This window comes from Xyrauchen texanus, chromosome 46 (assembly GCF_025860055.1).
Source record: "Xyrauchen texanus isolate HMW12.3.18 chromosome 46, RBS_HiC_50CHRs, whole genome shotgun sequence".
Taxonomy (NCBI): Eukaryota; Metazoa; Chordata; class Actinopteri; order Cypriniformes; family Catostomidae; genus Xyrauchen; species Xyrauchen texanus.
This window is the reverse complement of record NC_068321.1, coordinates 4,702,931-4,722,527: the sequence shown is the minus strand read 5'-3', so window position 1 is coordinate 4,722,527 and position 19,597 is coordinate 4,702,931. Positions and strand designations below refer to the sequence as shown.

The following is a 19,597-nucleotide window of genomic DNA, read 5'->3' as shown; positions in this document are numbered from 1 at the left end:
AGCGTTATTTTGGTAACACAAGGGAATTTGATAGGCTTATTTATTTCGATTATTATTGTATTTACATTTATAATTGTCTTTAGTTCTTAATCTGTAGGCTATTAGTAATTTTTCAACTGAAGTCATTGACGGATGCTTGCGTGATGGCAAATGGAGCCATTGGATACTCTAAATGTGGTTCGATAAGATTTTTAGATCACTTAGTTATTTTAATGCTTTTTTCCATTAGTTTAGTGCAATTTGAATTTAGAAATGTCTTTTTTGTTTATTTTTCATATTTCAATAAATGAATAACATTTTTAAAGCAAAATCAATAAAGCAATATTCACTGAACCTCGGCAGGGGGGTTGACGATGTAATCGGATATCGTGATTATTTTTTTAAGGATATTATCGCAAAAATACTTTACACATCGCCCAGCCATATTGGATGCCCAAGGCTCATCGATGTGTGAGGGCAACGAAGGTTATCCCATCTGATCTGAACCAACCAAATGTCTACTGTTGCACATGACACAGAAAAGTTTAATGATGGTTACGAGAGCAATGTGTCACAATACAGAGTGCATCACACCCTGCTGCCTATAGGACTGCGTAGCCGCAGACCGGCCAGAAAACCCATGATGACCCCGTCCACTTTCGAAAGCACCTACAATGCAATGCACATGCGATCATCAGAACTGGACCTTAAAGCAGTGAAAGAAGGTTGCCTTGTCCAGTGAGTCCTGTTTTCTTTTGCATCATGTGAAATGACATTTCACATTCACCTGGGAAAGTGATGGCACCAGGATACACTGTGGGAAGACGACAAGCCGGTGGAGGGAGTGTGATTCCCTGGGCAATGTTCTTCTCGGAAACCCTGGGTGCTGACATTCATGTGGACATCAATTTGACATGTACCTCCTACCTAAACATCGTTGCAGACCAGGTACACCCCTTCATGGCAATAGTATTCCCTGATGGCAGTGGCCTCTTTCAGCAGGATAATGCGCCCTGCCACACTGCACACATGTTTGGGAATGGTTTGAGGAACATGATGAAAAGTTTAAGGTTTTGCCCTGACTTCCAGATTCTCCAGATCTCAATCAGATTAAGCATCTGTGGGATATGCCGGACAAACAAGTCCGATCGATGGTGGCTCCAGCTCGCAACTAACAGGACTTGAAGGATCTGCTACTTATGTCTTTGTGCCAGATACCACAGGACAACTTCAGGGGTCATATAGAGTCCATGCCTCGGTGGGTCGGTGCTGTTTTGCAGCACATCGAGGACCAACAGTATATTAGGAAGGTGGTCAAAATGTTTTGGCTCATCAGTCAATGTTTTGCTGTCTGAATACTGACCATACCTATCGTTATATATGCCATTGTAGAAAAACTTTATTCACAGGCATACTTGTCACTTGGAAAGTGTCTAATAGTAGGGGCTAGGGCTGTGTAAAAATTATTGATTTTCAATTTAATCATTATAATTTTTATGATTCTGTTAAGGTAATTGTAAAATCCTCTGAGTAGCAGGCTAGCGGCTAGTTGTTTACTAATGGCGGCTATGGAATCCTCTCCTTTCTCAATGCTTTGTGCGTCATAGGTTTTTGACCAATCACAGGCTGCAGCACCTCCCACATTCTCTGACAGTCCCTATATGCCCCCAAAGTACCTAAACCAGAGTAGGAGCTAAAAAAAAATAAAAAATACAGTTCTGAATAACTATAGTTCCTCGGGTGCTTAATCCTGTATACATGCTGCTCGGTCAGTAAGCAGCTTTCTCCACAGCAATGTAATTTCCCCGCGATGCATAACAAATATTGTATCCAAGTAAGACTATTTTACTCTGTTGCTTTGCTTTATTGCTAGATATTCCAGAGTGTTGCTGTTTTTTTTGTTTCCTTAACTTTGCACTGTGACCTGTAGTGGAATTGCAATGCAATAGTGGGATTTTCCTCTTATTTAAAACTCTGGGATTCCCCCAATGTATGAGCGCATGTACGCAAATGTGAGGGACAGTCAATATTTAATATTGGCTTGTATAAATGGGTTAAGTTTATAGTGTATATGCTTTTCCCATTGTACTCCCAGAAATTTTAAATTCTTTCCGCTGTGTTGACTTGTTATTGTGCTCCATTCTATGACGTTTGTTATTCGTTCTGTTCCACGCATATCCACACTTTTAAAACACCCATCAGAACAGCGCTTGTGTGCTTACAGGTCCACATTAAGCCGCGTTCTCGAGGTGTATAAAATCGCTTTCTCTTAATTTCTTAAATGGTCTAAGGAAATTGCTGTTCTCGGTAACATATGTTTCAGAATGTGGCTTTCTGCAAAAAATCTTTCACAAAAAGTGGATGTGCACATCCCAGTGTCGTAGATTCTGCCGCTGTGTGGAGCTTCTTTTCAAGATGTGGTCCATTCAACTTTCCAAAACATTATGCATCAAACTACATTAACACTTGCAGTTAAACGAATGTGTGTTTTTAGATATTACTAAACTGTGCTAATGCTTTCATCTACTGCTGATGCGCATACACGGGCCACACACACACACACACACACACACACACACACACATCTCATCTCATCTTCTGAACTCTCTGTGTTTCAGAGTCAGTGTATGACCTGCTCCCTAAAGAGCTGCAGTTGCCCTCAGTCATTCAGCAGGACAACTCCACCATGAGCCAGAAGAGCGGTGGAGAGGCTGGACCTCCTCCTCCAGCTGCCCTGGCCTCAGGTACCACACATTTAACATCACTTTCACTCTCCCTGTTGTAGTTTAGGATGTTTATTGTTTTTTTAAGCAAGAAAGACTCTCTTGTCTCTACTGTGGTCTGTGTATATGATGTATGAGTGACTTACTGTTGTGCTCAATCTGCTTGTCCTTCCTAATTCTTATATAGTGTGTGTCTTTACTGCACCTTTCTCTAACCAGAGTTGTTTTTTTGTCTCAATTGTATTTGGGTTTGCTCTCAGGCTGGCCATTATAGCTGAAAACATGCTAGATATTTTTCAGTCTTTTTATGATATTAGATACTGTATCGCAGTATTTATGTATTTGATCTTTTTTTTTTGTATAACCATAATTTTAACCAAGTAGATAAAAAATTATTAAAGTGATTCAAAAAACACCCAGTAAAATCCAGTTAAAAATAAATAAATGCAGGTTTTTAATTTAAAAAAACAAAAGAACCCTACCTGTCTTCACTAGACCTGTTAAGAGTTTCCTGTCAGTGGACTAGAGTGCTTTCCTGAATTTTCCCAGACCATGATCTGGTTTCTGCCCACTGATGCCATGTTGCGGTTGATGCCAGTCGAGGGAATATAACCAGCACTTACCAGCATGCAGTGGTGCTTGGCGCATATGTTGAAATCTCAAATAATTTAATTAGTGGTCCCTTTTCAAATTTGTCTACAAATATATTTGAGTGCAGCATTATTTGGAACTTTTTTTCACTACTTTTTGGAAGGCGGTTTCTTTTCAACTAATTATTAAATTGATTGCAATCAATGTAGGACTGGGTGATGTATCTAAAAAAAAAAAAAAAAAGTTTTTTTCTTTGTTAGACTGTATCTTAATTTTCCCTGAAATGGCTTATTTATTTTTCATTCCAACCAAACAATCATAGTTGCACTGTAATTAAAAATGTTAAATGTTAAAAATACAGTAAAATGTATCATAATAATTTTAACACTGTCTTTTTACTCAATAATCAGAAGAATTAAATGAAATTATTTGTGAGAATGAATTGTCATACAAGTAACTGCGGTTAACGATTTAGATGTGTTTTAAGACTTGTCACGATTATGACATTTTGGCTGTCGATCAATTTCCATACAAATTGTCATACTACTATAATCTCTATAAGTATACTATAAGTATACTATAAGTGACATGTAGTGACACAAGTTTGTTAAATTGAAGTTCAACCAGCAAGCTTTGCGTTCACTATTAAAATACTTTTTTAAAGCACCTAGCCTATTCACACCAAGCCTGAATTTTCGGTGCAAATTATCTTTCTGAACAAGCTTTTGAATTGCAATGCTGCTATTTACACCAGATCTGAAAAAGCATCTACAGAAAATCCAAAGGGTTTTTTTTCAATGGAGAGCAGTCCGTTTAAAAATATATATTTTTGTATTATTTCTACTTTCTTTGGACTTTCTGTGCCTGCCAGTCGATGCAGCTGGACAATTCAGTGCATTGGTGGCGCTAATCAACTGTCAAAAACCGGCACTGGACGTGCACATGCTGATGTGATTACACATCTAAATATTTTATCTAAATAGCTGCCATGTTTGAAAGTCCACTTATAATATAGGCCTATGTCTATGTATCATAAATATGCTTAAACATAAATACACCAGAGTATTATATTTCAGTGCTCTTTTACTTGTACAAAAACCCTGAATTAAATGCAAATATTTAATTTGTATATCATTATGCCTCATATTATCCTAGCATTAAAAATGGTAGTTAGGATTGGAAATTTGTTTGGTCTTAGCTTGTAGTAAAATAGTGCAAAAAAAAAAAAACTTTTTACATGCAATATTTCACTTAGAGAGTAGACAAATGAATTTCCGAACCTCACTGCTAGTTTTATTGGAAGGATAATAAAATACAAAGAATTCCCAAAGCTTCTCTTTTATTCACCACGCACAAGAAACCCTGAATTCAATACAAATAGCAAAATACATGCGCAATTGTAATAACACAGGACATATATTTATGGAACAGCGCTCTTTACGTTCCTCACTTGTATGAAAAAAAACAAAACAGATTCTGTATTCTTCAAAATGGTGAAGTTGTTTTTCATTTTATTCGTTTCGGTCTCTGCGTAAATAGAGATTTCGCCAGCCAGTTTGCTTTTCAAATTTGTCACAGATTTGGTGTAAACAGGCCTGTATATTTTCACCAGAGTTTGGAGTGAACCACTGCAAATGGCATTTACACACCACAGCTATCTTTTAATCTTCAGAGGGAGGCTGTTCTCAGTTCACCTTGGGTAAGTGAGATGGTCTGAATTAATTTGAAGTGCACGCTTTATGCAGTGCAGCACCGGAAAATGAGACACACAAACATGGCGTTAATGGCATTTCTATAATTGCTAGAATTCCCTTATTTGGATAGTAAAATTGCAATTTGATTTGCACAATAATTGCGGTTAGACGAAGTAATCACGTCAGGTCTACAATGCGTGGTAATAGACAGCCATTTTACTTTCATTTATTTGTACTAAAGCATTTTAAAATGTAAAATACCTCACTGGGACTTCCATGAACATTGAAGAAGAGTGATGTAATGATTCTAGAACCTATTCATTGAAACTTTGAAAGAAATTATTTTCAGAATTGATTGGAATATCCCAAATGTATTGCCATTTCAATGATGTTTAAAAAGATTCTATTAAGTTGTCTTCACACTCACATACTCAAGATTTGTGAGAAATGGAGTGGGCAAGAAAATGGCCTACTGCCATGGTCTTTACAAAACAAAATGATCAAATAAAAATTGTGTTGACGTGCATTCACATTGTTTGTTAATTTAGATCAACAAAATAATGAATATATCACCCAGCCCTAATTCAGAGGCATTAATGTAATTAACAAATTTGTTTGCAAATAGCCTGGTTGTTACGCTACTTCCTGTTTTGTCATCTGTTTGGAAGCTTTAAGGGAGCCTGCCCAGACTAATATCAGTGTTTTGCAGCAATAAATTTGAGGTAAAAAAATAAAAATCAACCAATTCCAAATCCAAGCTAAAACTAGGACAGTGGAAAAAAACTTATTGTTTGGCTCTATTCAAAAACTGGCCCAATACATTTGTCGAATACACAAATACATGTTGTATTTATACTTTAAAATCAAAATGATGATTTTTACTCAAATTATTCTGACCCAATTTGCTAATATCTCCATTGGATGACCAGCACCTATTGTTCATTCGATGTCATTTGTCGTTTTTATTCCAGGGAGTTCCCTCTGAATCAGGGAGAGTCTGCATATAAAATGGTCTGCAGTTCTCTTCTTTGTAGGTCAGAAGCTTGTTTATTCTGTCTCCATGGATACGTTTAGTCCCAACCAAATTGCCCTATAGGCATGCATTAGTCGATACCTCAGAATTATCATTGGCCAATTTAATTTGTGTAAGAGAGGATGTTTTAAATCAGTGCTGGATTATACAGCACAGACTAAAAAGATCTGTATACCCCCATGTATGTTATGTTCTCAATTTTTTATGGTAGGACTCAAAAGTAATCGGGGCCATTATTGTGGTTTTAAATAATGAATTGTAAAGATTTAATACTAATTCCTTAAATATGATCATGTATCAAACAAAATAAGGAACTGGAAAAGTATGAGCTTGAATTACTTTAGAGATTTCCCTGCTGAAAATGTTCAGCTTTAACCAGCCAAAGCTGGTTTGCTGGGCAGCTAACAGACCAGCCTATCCAGGCCTGGAGAACAGCTAATACCAGCAAACAATCTTAGACTGGTTTAAGATGTTTTTCGTCAGGGTTAACATATCAATCAAAGGCAATCAAAAGGGTTAAGGGCAATGACCAAACATCTTGTCCAGTTTCACTGCCTGATCGGGACTGCTTGCCAGGCTTGCATGGACCAGGTTTGTTTGACGTTTTGTATTGTGCATACTACAGATGCTGCAGCCACCTGCGATGTTTCCTCCCCTGGAGGCCTCAGCAGTACACTTCCTTCCTGTCCCACAATGCTCTCCGCTACCTCAGTCCAAGAGCAGACCTCCAGGCTCCACAGTGGTCCCCTGTCAGAGGGGATGGGAGTGGATCCTGGACCAGTGGTAGCCATCACTGGTGTAGCTGTGGGTGATGCTGTCGGATCCACACAGAGCCAGGCGACCCCCTCGAAACGACGGACTGTGCTGAGCATCTCTCCACCTCCAGAAGATCTGTTGGATGACAGTCGCATGTCCTGTCAAGATGACCTGCTGCCTAACCCGGACTCAGAGCAGAGTGGTAGCATGTGGATGGATGAGTCTGTGTCCAACTTCAGTTTGGCCAGCAGCAGTTCATACAACGACAATACTGAAGTGCCCCGAAAATCTCGCAAGAGAACTCCTCGCCAGCGTCCGGGGCCAAAACCTGCAGCCCGGGAAGAAGCAGGAATGGACGTTTTTGATGCAGACAGCGCCAAAGCGCCACACTTCGTTCTTTCCCAACTTGGTTCAGATGTCAAAGTCACACCCAAAGTGAGGTTGGTACTCTGGCATGTTTAGATTGCCCCCTTCAACCTTTATTTCTTTAAAGCGTTTATGTGAGAGTGGTTAATAACTACTACTCAAGAGATATTACTACTCTAGAGATATGGATTTGTTCAAATACATAACCACAATTATAAAATTTGGTTTCATACTGCTTGTGCATGGACGTGAACAATTAAATCATCAAATCTTGTGGCTTGAGGAAAGATGTCCCATTACATTTCTAAGTGATTGGACTTACATTAAAGGAGGGACCAAAGCCATATTAAGGATCCATAATTTAATAGAGACTTGGGGATGGGCTCTTATGACTTAGGTCATTAAGCCACCACCCACAACACCTTAGCATCATAGTGACAAGATTTGTATAGGCAAGCTTCACCCATAGGGGTGGGTGATATAAGCGAAAATGTATATTGCAACATTTTTGGTCGATAGCGATATAGTGTATTCAGACCCCTTAAAATTTTCACATTTTGTTATGTTGCAGCCTTATGCTAAAACGTTTTAATTATTTTCTACACTCCATACGCCATAATGACAAAGCAAACAAATATTTTAATAACTGCAAATTTATTAAAAAGAAAAACTGAAATATAACATTGAGTATTCAAGTATTCAGACCCTTAACCTTTGGCAGAGATTACAGTCTTTTTGGATATGATGCAACAAGCTTTGGACACTTGGATTTGGGGATTTTCTGCCATTTTTCTTTTATGCAGATCCACTCAAGCTCTGTTGCTCTGGATGGGGACCATTGGTGGACAGCCATTTTCTGGTCTCTCTAGAGATGTTTGACTGGGTTCAAGTCCGGGCTCTGGCTGGGGCACTCAAGAACATTCACGGAGTTGTCCCTAAGCCACTCTTGCATTTTCTTGGCTGTGTGCTTAGGGTCTTTGTCCTGTTGGATGGTGAACCTCCTGCCAAGTCTGAGGTCCTGAGTGCTCTCGAACAGGTTTTCATTAAAAATATCTAATGTATTTTGCTGCATTCAGCTTTTCTTCAACCCTGACCAGTCCCTGCCGCTGAAAAACACCACCACAGCATGATGCTACCACCACCATGCTTCACTATTGGGATGGTATTGCGCAGGTGATGATCGGTTCTTGATTTCCTCCAGACATGCCACTTGGACTTGAGTTCAAACAGTTCAATCCTCATTTCATCAGATGAGAGAATCTTGTTTCCCGCAGTCTGAGAGTCCTTTAGGTGCTTTTTTTATTTGTCTTTCACTGAAGAGATGCTTCCGTCTGGCCACTCAGCTATAAAACCCAGATCGGTGGAGTGTTACAGTGATTGTTGTTACTCTGCAAGTTCCTCCCATCTCCACACATGATCTATGGGGCTCAACCAGAATGAGTGGGGGGAATCAATTTTAAGCATTTTAGCATAAGGCTGCAACATGACCAAATGTGAAGAAAGAAAATGGGGTTTGAATACTTTCTGAATGCACTGAATGCATCTTTTTATTTTTATGGACAGTAATTAAAAGAACTTCAGAAAAGTTAACAAAAGTTAATTTTGTATTTAAATGATGTTCAAAGTAATGGTAGACCTGTTATGCTATCAAATACAACAGCCTTATCAATAAATAGCTAATTATTAACAATATTTTATCCAATTTATCTTCTCTGCATAATTTTTTTTAATCCAAGCAAAACTTAGGTTTCTCTCTTTTTGATTATGAAGAAAACCCCTCCATCACAATTGTTTTGGATTTAGTCTTCCGTTTAATATTTAATTTTTTTTTTGGTGAATATACACCAATCAGCCACAATATTAAAACCACCTGCCTAATATTGTGTAGTTCCCCCTCGTGTCGCCAAAATAGCATTCAGAGATGATATTCTTCTCACCACGATTGTACAGAGCTGAGTTATCGTAGACTTTGTCAGTTTTAACTAGTTTGGCCATTCTCTGTTGACCCCTCTCATCAACAAGTCATTTCTTGCCTCAGAACTGCCGTTCACTGAATGTTTTTTGTTTTTGGAACCATTCTGAGTAAATTCTAGAGGCTAATGTGTGTGAAAATCCCAGGAGATCAGCAGTTACAGAAATACTCAAACCAGCCCGTCTGGCACCTACTCCCGGTGTCATACACAACTCACATGCCCGCAATATTATGACAAAATCAATCTAATTTTGAGAAGCTTCATCAGTATGTCCCTGATGCCAGAGTATACAGTCTTTCAAGCATATTTTATTGGATTGTGCTGGGTTTCATTCCTTGAGGAAATGTTTTTTATTCAGCTGACACTTTTGAAAATATTTTTTTTAGAAGTCAGGCCTGACTGTTTTAGACTTTTTAGCAAAAATATATCCAAAGCCTTATTTAGGTTTGTAATCACTGTAATTGATTAACATTTTTTTGCCGTGAAATATAGCCACGGAAGAAGTCATGGTGTTTAATCACAAATAAACAAACAAAAAACATAACACACCTAGTAAAAACATTTAGTCAGTGAACAGGACAATTTGGGTTTAGCAAATAGGTTTGCACATTTCAAAGATATCCTTGATCAACAGTTGTTCAAGTTAATGAATACTGTAAACATATTGTTTAATTTACTAAATAAAATGTGTTTTTTTAATGTGCAAGAACACAGAGATACATATGTTCTAAACTGATCTGGATTATTTCTTTCAAAAAATTTTGCATTAACGATCACTTAAACTATTACTTAAAGCAGATGCTCCTGAATAAAATGAGCCCAACTTACATTCCAAACAATGCAGGATGATGATACTCAAAATGACCATGTGACCCATTTCTACCGAAATATCGCTCACCCCACCACCCACATTGTCTTCAGAAATTTTATTTTAAGATTATTTGAGATTTGTGTTGGACAGTCATTACCTATATCCCAAATCTATTTATTTTCATTGTAGCTCTCTGGAAGTGTCGAACAATCAGAAAGGGGGTGTTCTTTCCATTCAGTACCCACAGAAAAGTGAAGGGAAAGAGCTAAAGATTTTGATTCAGCCGGAGACTCAGCACAGAGCGCGATACCTCACGGAGGGCAGCAGAGGATCCGTCAAAGACCGTACACAGCAAGGATTCCCTAAAATCAAAGTAAGAATGAAATGCAAATTATATTATCTAAACCTATATGCATTAAAGAAAGCAATACATACAAATGATAACATTTGCAAATCTAATACTATCAGTTAGAGGGAGTCAATGAACCGGTGGTGCTCCAAGTTTTTGTGGCTAATGACGCTGGTCGTGTGAAGCCTCATGGGTTTTATCAAGCCTGCAGAGTGACTGGGCGCAACACGACAGCCTGTAAGGAGGTGGATATCGAGGGGACCACAGTCATAGAAGTAAACCTTGACCCAAGCAACACTATGACGCTAGCGTAAGGATCAGTCGGTCTGTATTTTCTAATAGGAAGCCACTATATTAATTGGCTAGTGTAAAACCCTGTAATGTCTCTGCAGAGTGGACTGTGTTGGAATCTTGAAGTTGAGGAATGCTGATGTTGAAGCTCGTATAGGGGTTGCTGGCTCCAAAAAGAAGAGCACTCGTGCTCGTTTGGCCTTCAGAGTCAACATCCCAAGACCAGATGGATCTGTTCTAACCCTCCAGACTCTCTCTTCTCCCATCCTCTGTAGTAAGTGCAAATAGTTTCATGGTATTTAACCCTCTGGGGTCTGAGGGTGTTTTGGGCCCTGGAGAAGTTTTGAAATGCCTTGACATTTGTGCTTTTTTCAGTTGCTTAAAAACATATTAATGGCTAAAGTCTGATAACACTGTATTCAGCACAAACTGGGCTACAATAATATGTGAGCAACATGTATGTACAGGTTTGTATTTTTGAGAAAATAATGTTTATGCATGGTTTTTGAAAAAACGAAAATTTTAAGTCACTGAAATAAGGCCATATAACACATACTAAACATACTAAACATACTAAACATTTGACTTTTGAGAACTGGATCTTGTAGCCTAGAGTTTTGCTACAAAATGATGTGAAAATCATCCTGATCACTCATTCATACAAAACAATATAGTCATTTAACTTTTGTGTGACAATTTTAGAGCTGAATGGTAATATGCGAGGAGGCGTGAACGATCATGAATACTGATGAGATTTACACCTGAGGACACAAAGACCACTCCTCTGGGCCTATCAATGAGGAATGTGACAGAGAGAGAATTAATGTGAGGAGACTTAATGATCAAAATCAAGTTTTAAGTTAAAAGAAGTAATCTGACTATATATTTTCTTTAAATAAAGACTTTACTTAATTTTAGACCTACACTACCATTAAAAGAAGTCTCTTCTGCTCACCAAGACTGCATTTATTTGATCCAAAATACATATGATAATATGCTGATTTTCTAATATGGGCATATTTAAAGTGCATTTTAACCTTAACAGATATTTGCAAGCACAAGCTTTGTTGATGATAACGAGTCAGCATAAACACATTAAAATATAATCTAACATTCATATTATTTTTATATCATATTACATATCATATTTATATCATACAGCATACAATGTAAATAACAACATTTACATGTAACTAAAACTTGCCTATTAGGACATGTCAATAATTTGTATGTCAAATGTCAAACTTTGAATCCTGTCTGGAAACAGTCCCACTAGTAAAATATGTACATGTTTATATAAAATAGCATGTCAGCTAATGAAAACTAAATGACTTACTCGTTTGAAATTGTATCCTCTGCTGGAACAAATCTCTCTTCAAAATACAAATGTCCACCTCTTCGGTCTGAGAAAAATGTTAACTCTTCCTTAATAGCCAAGAGTTTGATCGCCTGTGTATCGTTACAAGCACGCAGAAAAGTTTAGTTGTGTTTGTTTACATCAAATCTCGCAGTAGGAGCGTGTACTTTTCCCTTGATCGCCTCAGCACATTAGCGTATGAATGGCGCTCTGCTGGTGGGTGGGATCACATTACAGATAATGAGATGGACCGGTAAAAACTGTACATCGCTTTGTTTCAAACAGATTGCATTGCAGGAGAATATTTGTTTTAAATTTGAATTGTTTTATTTAAAAGTAGACATTTTAAGCTTTCTTTAGACATATGTTTCATGTTTGTGTGAGAAGAATTCACGGAGTTTAAGTTCATTTTAGTGACGTGTTTCTGAAATATGATCGTGAACACAGAGACTGCTGAAAGCTTACCCTTTTTATTTTATTTATTTAAAAAAAAACAGAAGGTTTTGATGTTAATATGAGTGTACACAAAAAAAGAAGACCCTCTATAGTTTATAATCATGTATTGATTGTATTTATATGACCATAAATGACGGAGTATTTTAAGTCTATGTTACTGCTATGTGAAAAAAAAAACAGCAAAACGCGCCGGCGCGTTTGCCGACTCCAGAGGGTTAATATTAAGACATTCACATTTTCAGGGTGTTCTCAAAATACATTTTGATGTGTATTTTTTTTTCTCACAGCTCAACCTGCTGGAGTGCCTGAAATCCTAAAAAAAAGTCTTCACAGTTGCTCTGTGGCAGGAGGAGAGGAGGTCTTTATTATCGGCAAGAACTTCCTCAAAGGAACCAAAGTTGTTTTTCAGGAAAATTCTTCAGGTATTACAATTCTTTGGCCTGAATGCAAATCCAAATGTTTGCCCAAAATATTTTAAAATATATAACAATAAGATGATATCATCAGTTATTATTTAAATATCACCTAATAAATATATTTTTAATTAAGATGGCATTAAACCTTTTGGGTGAAATTTAATTGAACATATCAATTTATACAAAATTAGTTGATTAAATCACTGCACTCTGACCCCAGCTTAGCTGGGATATGTGAAAACAAATAAATTTCACTGTATATTTGCAAAAAAACTGTGTGTATAATGTGTGACCAAAATAAAGGATTCTATGGATTCTATTCTATGAAATCATCACAAACATTTTTGTAGTTAATCATGATTAGTCGCAGATTTTAAAAGTCCTAAATTTGGCGCTATATATACTTGCATTGATGCATTAATTTCCATCTTAGGAAAGATAACAAAACTATTTGTAGAAATATAACTTGCCATGAAAACTTGCAAACATGTCACATTCTGTGTTTTGGTGACAGTAAAGATTTGGTGTGCTTCCGTGATTATTAAAATGCATCTTACATAGGTTGAATAATACTTGATTTCTATCACAAGTACCATCTGCGCTAAGAGCTCCTTTCTCCATTGTTTTTGACAGGGAAGCGCTGTCAGAGATTATTTAATGGAATAACAACCTCTGCGGCTCAAACATAGAAGAGTGTTATGGTCAACAAGCGTGTTACAACAGTACTGCCCATAGAATGTCAATGGGAAAGCTGCGTTATGCTTAGCTTGTAGACTCAACTTGGTAGAAGGGCTCTGGCCCTGTTGTGTCTGTTTATGTGTCAGTGTAATGACTCCGGGTGGACACATTACAAAAGTTCCGCCCTTCACGCTAATGTTTATGCTGTATTAACGGTAAATGCATTAATTGTGATTAAGAAAAATTTACGTGTTAAACTTTTTTAATTAATCGCACGGGTTAATGCGTAAATTCTGACAACACTATACTAAATATAACCAAATAAAACTATAAAACACAAAATATATTTATTACAATTAACACTATGGTGTTTTTTACACACAACTCATGAAATCGAGCTAGGAATAGCTAGAAGTGTCTGCTGTATTTGCCTAAAATAGTTTTGGGCCTTAGTGCATGTGTGATTTTTGTGTTTTTAGCTTATTTTTTAAACACTCTTAAATCCACTTCCTCCCATTTTTTTTATTTTATTTCAGATGAGAGTGGCTGGCAGGCTGAAGCAGAAATTGACATGGAACTTTTCCATCAGGCAAGTTTTCCTGGTCAAAAGGATATCAATTGTCACAGTTTTTATTTCTTTTGATAATGCTTGTCATTCACAAATGTCTTGTTCTCAGTCATCTTTTAAACATATTCTTCAATTCAGAATCATCTAGTGGTGAAGGTTCCTCCATATCATGACCAGGCAGTGACCTCCCCAGTGTCTATAGGGATTGCTGTGCTGACAGATGCAGGGAGAACGCATGATGTACAGCCTTTTACCTACACTCCTCTAACAGGTTGGTAAAGAGAGCATATATTTATGATATCCACAGACAAGCAGCTCACAGATTTCTGAGAAATATTGAATATAAATGAGTTGTCGGCCGTTAGGCTTGGGAAAAATGTAACACATGGGGTGTGGTTGGGGAGCTCCGTAGCACCACCTTTTGACAAAACCAAACTTGCTACATATTTTGTTCTCATCAAACTGGACAACTTTCAAAATTAGTCATTAGCTCTGCCCAACAGGAAATCTGCCATTTTGGATTGAATGTGAATTTGTTTTAAATTGCAGGCCCTAAACTTTTGAATACTCCTCCTTGGGGATTCATGTGATTGTCACCAAATTTAGGCAACCTTATACCAAGACATTGAAGATGTTAAATTGTGAACAGATTTTATATATCGAACAGTGTCGCCATGATATGGCAATAAATTAAGGGCAAAAATGTGAAACAGAAAGTTCTTTATATCTTCTGTGTGCATTATATGATTTTGATGAAAATTCATCTGTATGTTTGGTAATGGGGCCTAATAACATTAATGATCACATTAATTGAGTTACGATCATAGCGCCACCACCTGGCAGCAGGAAGTGTGGCTCTTACTACAGACTTTAAAATAGTACTTATATTTACCCAAATTGCTTCAAAATTGTTTTCCGAAAGCCACCAGGTTGAAATGGACCCATGGTGCTTGAGCCCGTTATCGCTGCTTGCAGCTATATTTGTAATTTTGGGATACTTAACATGGGTGAAATCTCTTGAAATTTTGCACACGCATCAGAGTCGTCTTTCTGATAAAAATTAAGTTAATTATCGGGTTTCGTACCTCGAACCGTTATTTCCCCCCCACTATTTAGTATGTCCTTGTGATGGCGCGGTTACTCACCTCAATCCGGGTGGCAGATGACAAGTCTCAGTTGCCTCCGCTTCTGAGACAGTCAATCCGTGCATCTTGTGGCTCGTTGTGCATGACACCGCGGAGAGTCCCAGCATGTGGAGGCTTATACTACTCTCTGTGATCCACTCACAACTTAACACATGCCCCATTGAGAGGGAGAATCACTAATCACGACCACAAAGAGGTTACCCCATGTGACTCTACCCTCAGTAGCAACCGGGCCAATCTGGTTGCTTAGGAGTCCTGGCTGGAGTCAGTCAACACACCCTGGATTCGAATTCGGGACTCCAGGGTTAGTTGTAGTCTGTGTCCCCCTAAATCCATATTTAACTGTTTTTAATCTCTGCGTGAAACACTGATAAGAGAGCAAAACACAATAGCCAAAGACCTTTATCTGATGCATATGTACATGTAAAATATATTTTTAAAAAAATTAAAAACGCAAAAGGAATGTAAGATTACATTATCTTCAGTTTTCTGTGAAAGGCTTTATTGAATCCACTACAAAATGGATGTTCGTGATGTAGTGTACGTTTTAATGTGCATGCCAGAAACGTTCAGAGCTGTTATATACTGGACGTTTTTCATGCAAAACAATTTATTTGGACTTTACCAAGGGCGTAGGTTTGGTTTGAAAGTTGGTAGGGTTAATTTGCAAGAAAGATAATATTCAAAATGTTGGTATTAAGAAAATGCAAGAAAGTCAGTCTGGTAATAAAGGCAAAATAACTTTTTTTTTTAAATATAACAAGTCTCATTTTCTTTTTTGCATCAATATATTAAAAACTGATTTAAAAAGTTTAAACTGACCACTAGGACTGCACGATATGGAGGAACAATGCAATATGCGATTAACTTGATGGATAATGCATCGATATGCAATATCCCTAAGATTAACGTGTCGAAGTCAAATTCCTTTTTTTTTTTTTAAGTAGATCTTCATCGAGGAAACGATGATATTATGGTGTGACATTCTGCAAATACCTACTTGTCAAAGTTTTATAACACTCATTCTTTATTATAATTTCTTTTTTTTTTTTCTTTTTTTTTCTTCTTTTTTTTTTTTAACATTTTTGAATAATAGTTTAAGTCATCAAAACTATGGAATAACATAAATGGAACTATGGGATTTATGTTGTGACTAAACAAAATCCAAAATAAATCTAAACATATATATGTGTTATATTTTAGCAACTTTAAAGTAGTCACCCTTTGCCTACAATTTGCAGACATGAACTCTTGACATTTTCTCAGCCAACTTCTTGAGGCTGGGATGCTTTTTAAACTATTGTATGAGATCCCATCTATGTTGGGCACTTATTGGCTGCTTTATTTTTTTTAAATTACATTTTTGTTTTATAATGAAATAAATTAATATGTTATTATTAGCACAATGTTTTTGTCTATAAAACTAATTTCAAACATTTAAGCATACCTTCAGATCAAATGATTTTTAAGATCATGAGAAACATTTCAGTCAAGTGTTTCAAATGTTTTGACTGGTAGTGCAAGTAGATCTACATTGAGAAAACAATCATATAATGGAGTGAAATTCTGTAAAATGTTTTGTCCCGCTTAAAACAAATGGAAATCTTAACAAACGGTAGGCTAAATTAACAAATAAGATGTGAAAAATAATGTTTTTCCCCACTTTCTGCTCTCCAGCTTCCCTCTCTCCTACATAATCTTTTCTAATTTTGCTTATATGTAGTTACATATTAATCTGAAGAGTAGGCCTTTATGAACCAAACAGGCTTTTTGTTTACAACGAATTACTATTCTAATCATGAAAGTCTAATTTTATTGACAACAAAAGTTTTTCCCATCTACATTATACTCCAATGTGCAAAATAAAACTTGTAATGGCTAAATGTATGCTTTGCATTGTTTGCAGAAAATAACAAACATTCTTGCACTGACGTAAACCAACTCATTTTGATGAGATGCTTGCTTGACTTTCTCACACTATGTCGTCATAGGAAAATGCAAATACCAGAAGCATGCCTATTGCATCTTTATACATTTTACGGATGAATGCATTAAAATAATAGCCCACCGCAAGTTAATTTGGGATATATTGCGAAATTAGATATATGTGCAGCCCAACAGACCACTACTAATATTGTGTAGTTAAACTAATCCTGCACTTCTAATCTACCTCCTTTACTGGCACAGTTGTTCAAATTCAAAGGTGTCATCCTCAAGAGGGCACTTACCAGCCTTAAAAGCAAAATTCACCACTGGGCCGCATGCAAAATTCAGGAAACATTTTTGTACTTGAAAAGTAGGATTGAACCTGAGATACAAATGGAAATCTGCTAAAATGAAGATAAAAACAGTATATAAAGTATTTTATATGGGGAAAAATAGCCCTAATGTTGGTGCATCCAATGTGAGATGCTTGAAGTGTCCATAGGGCGCATGCACATAGATGTGTTCTTAGACCTACATTACATTTATATAAAAATATTCTAATATATATATATATATATATATATATATTATACACATATACACACACACACACAGGCGTATGCAACATTTTAGGTACCCCTGACATTTTCCATGATTTTCATTTATAAATAATTGGGTGTTTGGATCAAATAACTGAAGGACACAGTATATTTTGGTAATGAAATTAGGTTTATTGGATGAACAGAAAATGTGCAATATGCATCAAACTAAATTAAACCGGTGCATAAATTTGGGCACCCCAACAGAAATATTATATCAATATTTAGTTGAGCCTCCTTTAGCAGAAATAACAGCCTCTAGACGCTTCCTATAGCCTGTAATCAGTGTCTGGATTCTGGATGAAGGTATTTTGGACCATTCCTCCTTGCAAAACATCTCCAGTTCAGTTAGGTTTGATGGTTGCCGAGCATGGACAGCCTGCTTCAAATCACCCCGCAGATTTTCAATGATATTCAGGTCTGGGGAATGGGATGGCCATTCCAGAATATTGTACTTGTTCCTCTGCATAAATGCAAGAGTAGATTTTGAGCAGTGTTTTGGGTCGTTGTCTTATCCAGCCCCAGCGTAACTTCAACTTTGTGACTGATTCCTCTACATTATTCTCAAGTATCTGCTGATATTGAGTGGAATCCATGCAACCCTCAACTTCAACAAGATTCCCAGTACCGGCACTGGCCACACAGCCCCACAGCATGATGGAACCTCCAACAAATTTTACTGTGGGTAGCAAGTGTCTGTCTTGGAACGCTGTGTTCTTTTGCCGCCATGCATAACGCCCCTTGTTATGACCAAATAACTCCATCTTTGTTTCATCAGTCCACAGCACCTTCTTCCAAAATGAAGCTGGCTTGTCCAAATGTGCGTTTGCATACCTCAAGCGACTCTGTTTGTGGCGTGTGTCCAGAAAAGGCTTCTTCCGCATCACTCTCCCGTACAGTTTCTCCTTGTGCAAAGTGCCACCATCTGCAGCAACATGATTTTGTAGGTGGTCTGTGGGCTGTTTTTGACCGTTCTCACCATCCTTCACCTTTGCCTCTGATATTTTACTTGGCCTGCCACTTCTGGCCTTAACAAGAACTGTGCCTGTGGTCTTCCATTTACTCACTATGTTCCTCACAGTGGACACTGACAGCTTAAATTTCTGCGATAGCTTTTTGTAGCCTTCCCCTAAACCGTAATTTTGAACAATCTTTGTTTTCAGGTCATTTGAGAGTTTGTTTTGAGGCCCCCATGTTGCCACTCTTCAGAGGAGAGTGAAAGAGAACAACTTTTAATTGGCCACCTTAAATACATTTTCTCATGATTGGATGCACCTGTCTATGAAGTTCAAGGCTTAATGAGCTCACCAAACCAATTGTGTGTTCCAATTAATCAGTGCTAGGTAGTTACAGGTGTTCAAATCAACAAAATGACAAGGGTGCCCAAATGTATGCATCTGTCTAATTTCGTTTTGATGCATATTGCACATTTTCTGTTAATCCAATGAACCTCATTTCACTACCGAAATATTACTGTATCCTTCAGTTATTTGATAGATCAAAATGAAATTGCTTTTTATTTATAAATGAAAATCATGGAAATTGTCAGTGGTGCCTAAACTTTTGCATACGTGTGTATGTGTGTGTGTGTGTGTATATATATATATATATATATATATATACACTGTAAGATTGTATTAAGGTATTGTGACAACACTTTATAGGTAATATCTACAGAAATCTTGCTATGGTGACAACCCTAGATTGGACAGAATTTAAGATTGCTGCTCTGCATCAGAAATAAAAAAGTCATAACACATTATTTTAACCTTTTTTTATACAGAGAAAGTTGATATTCCCGTGAAGTCAGAATTGCCAGCCACAGTTGAAACTTGCGCCTATGAAGAGCAGATAAAAGGTGAGGCATTATCAGAAGTTGTTTTCCC

The 19,597-nt window shown here is 37.1% G+C and overlaps 1 protein-coding gene across 2 annotated transcripts in view; it reads left to right on the top strand.

Annotated features, from left to right (window-relative positions):
- The window catches only part of nfat5a (nuclear factor of activated T cells 5a), a 50,361-nt gene that overhangs the window by 20,325 nt on the left and 10,439 nt on the right, over nt 1-19,597 (top strand). Inside the window, exons 1-10 of one of the 2 annotated variants that reach the window (XM_052119661.1) lie at nt 2,666-2,723; nt 4,906-4,992; nt 6,646-7,216; nt 10,116-10,299; nt 10,395-10,585; nt 10,668-10,840; nt 12,667-12,801; nt 14,010-14,062; nt 14,180-14,312; nt 19,495-19,569. In XM_052119661.1, the coding sequence (XP_051975621.1) occupies nt 6,714-7,216; nt 10,116-10,299; nt 10,395-10,585; nt 10,668-10,840; nt 12,667-12,801; nt 14,010-14,062; nt 14,180-14,312; nt 19,495-19,569 (1,447 nt within the window). In that variant the 5' untranslated portion in view covers nt 2,666-2,723; nt 4,906-4,992; nt 6,646-6,713. Of the gene's footprint in view, nt 1-2,597; nt 2,724-4,905; nt 4,993-6,645; nt 7,217-10,115; nt 10,300-10,394; nt 10,586-10,667; nt 10,841-12,666; nt 12,802-14,009; nt 14,063-14,179; nt 14,313-19,494; nt 19,570-19,597 lie in introns of those variants that run through there. The other variant, XM_052119659.1, reaches the window with a different exon arrangement.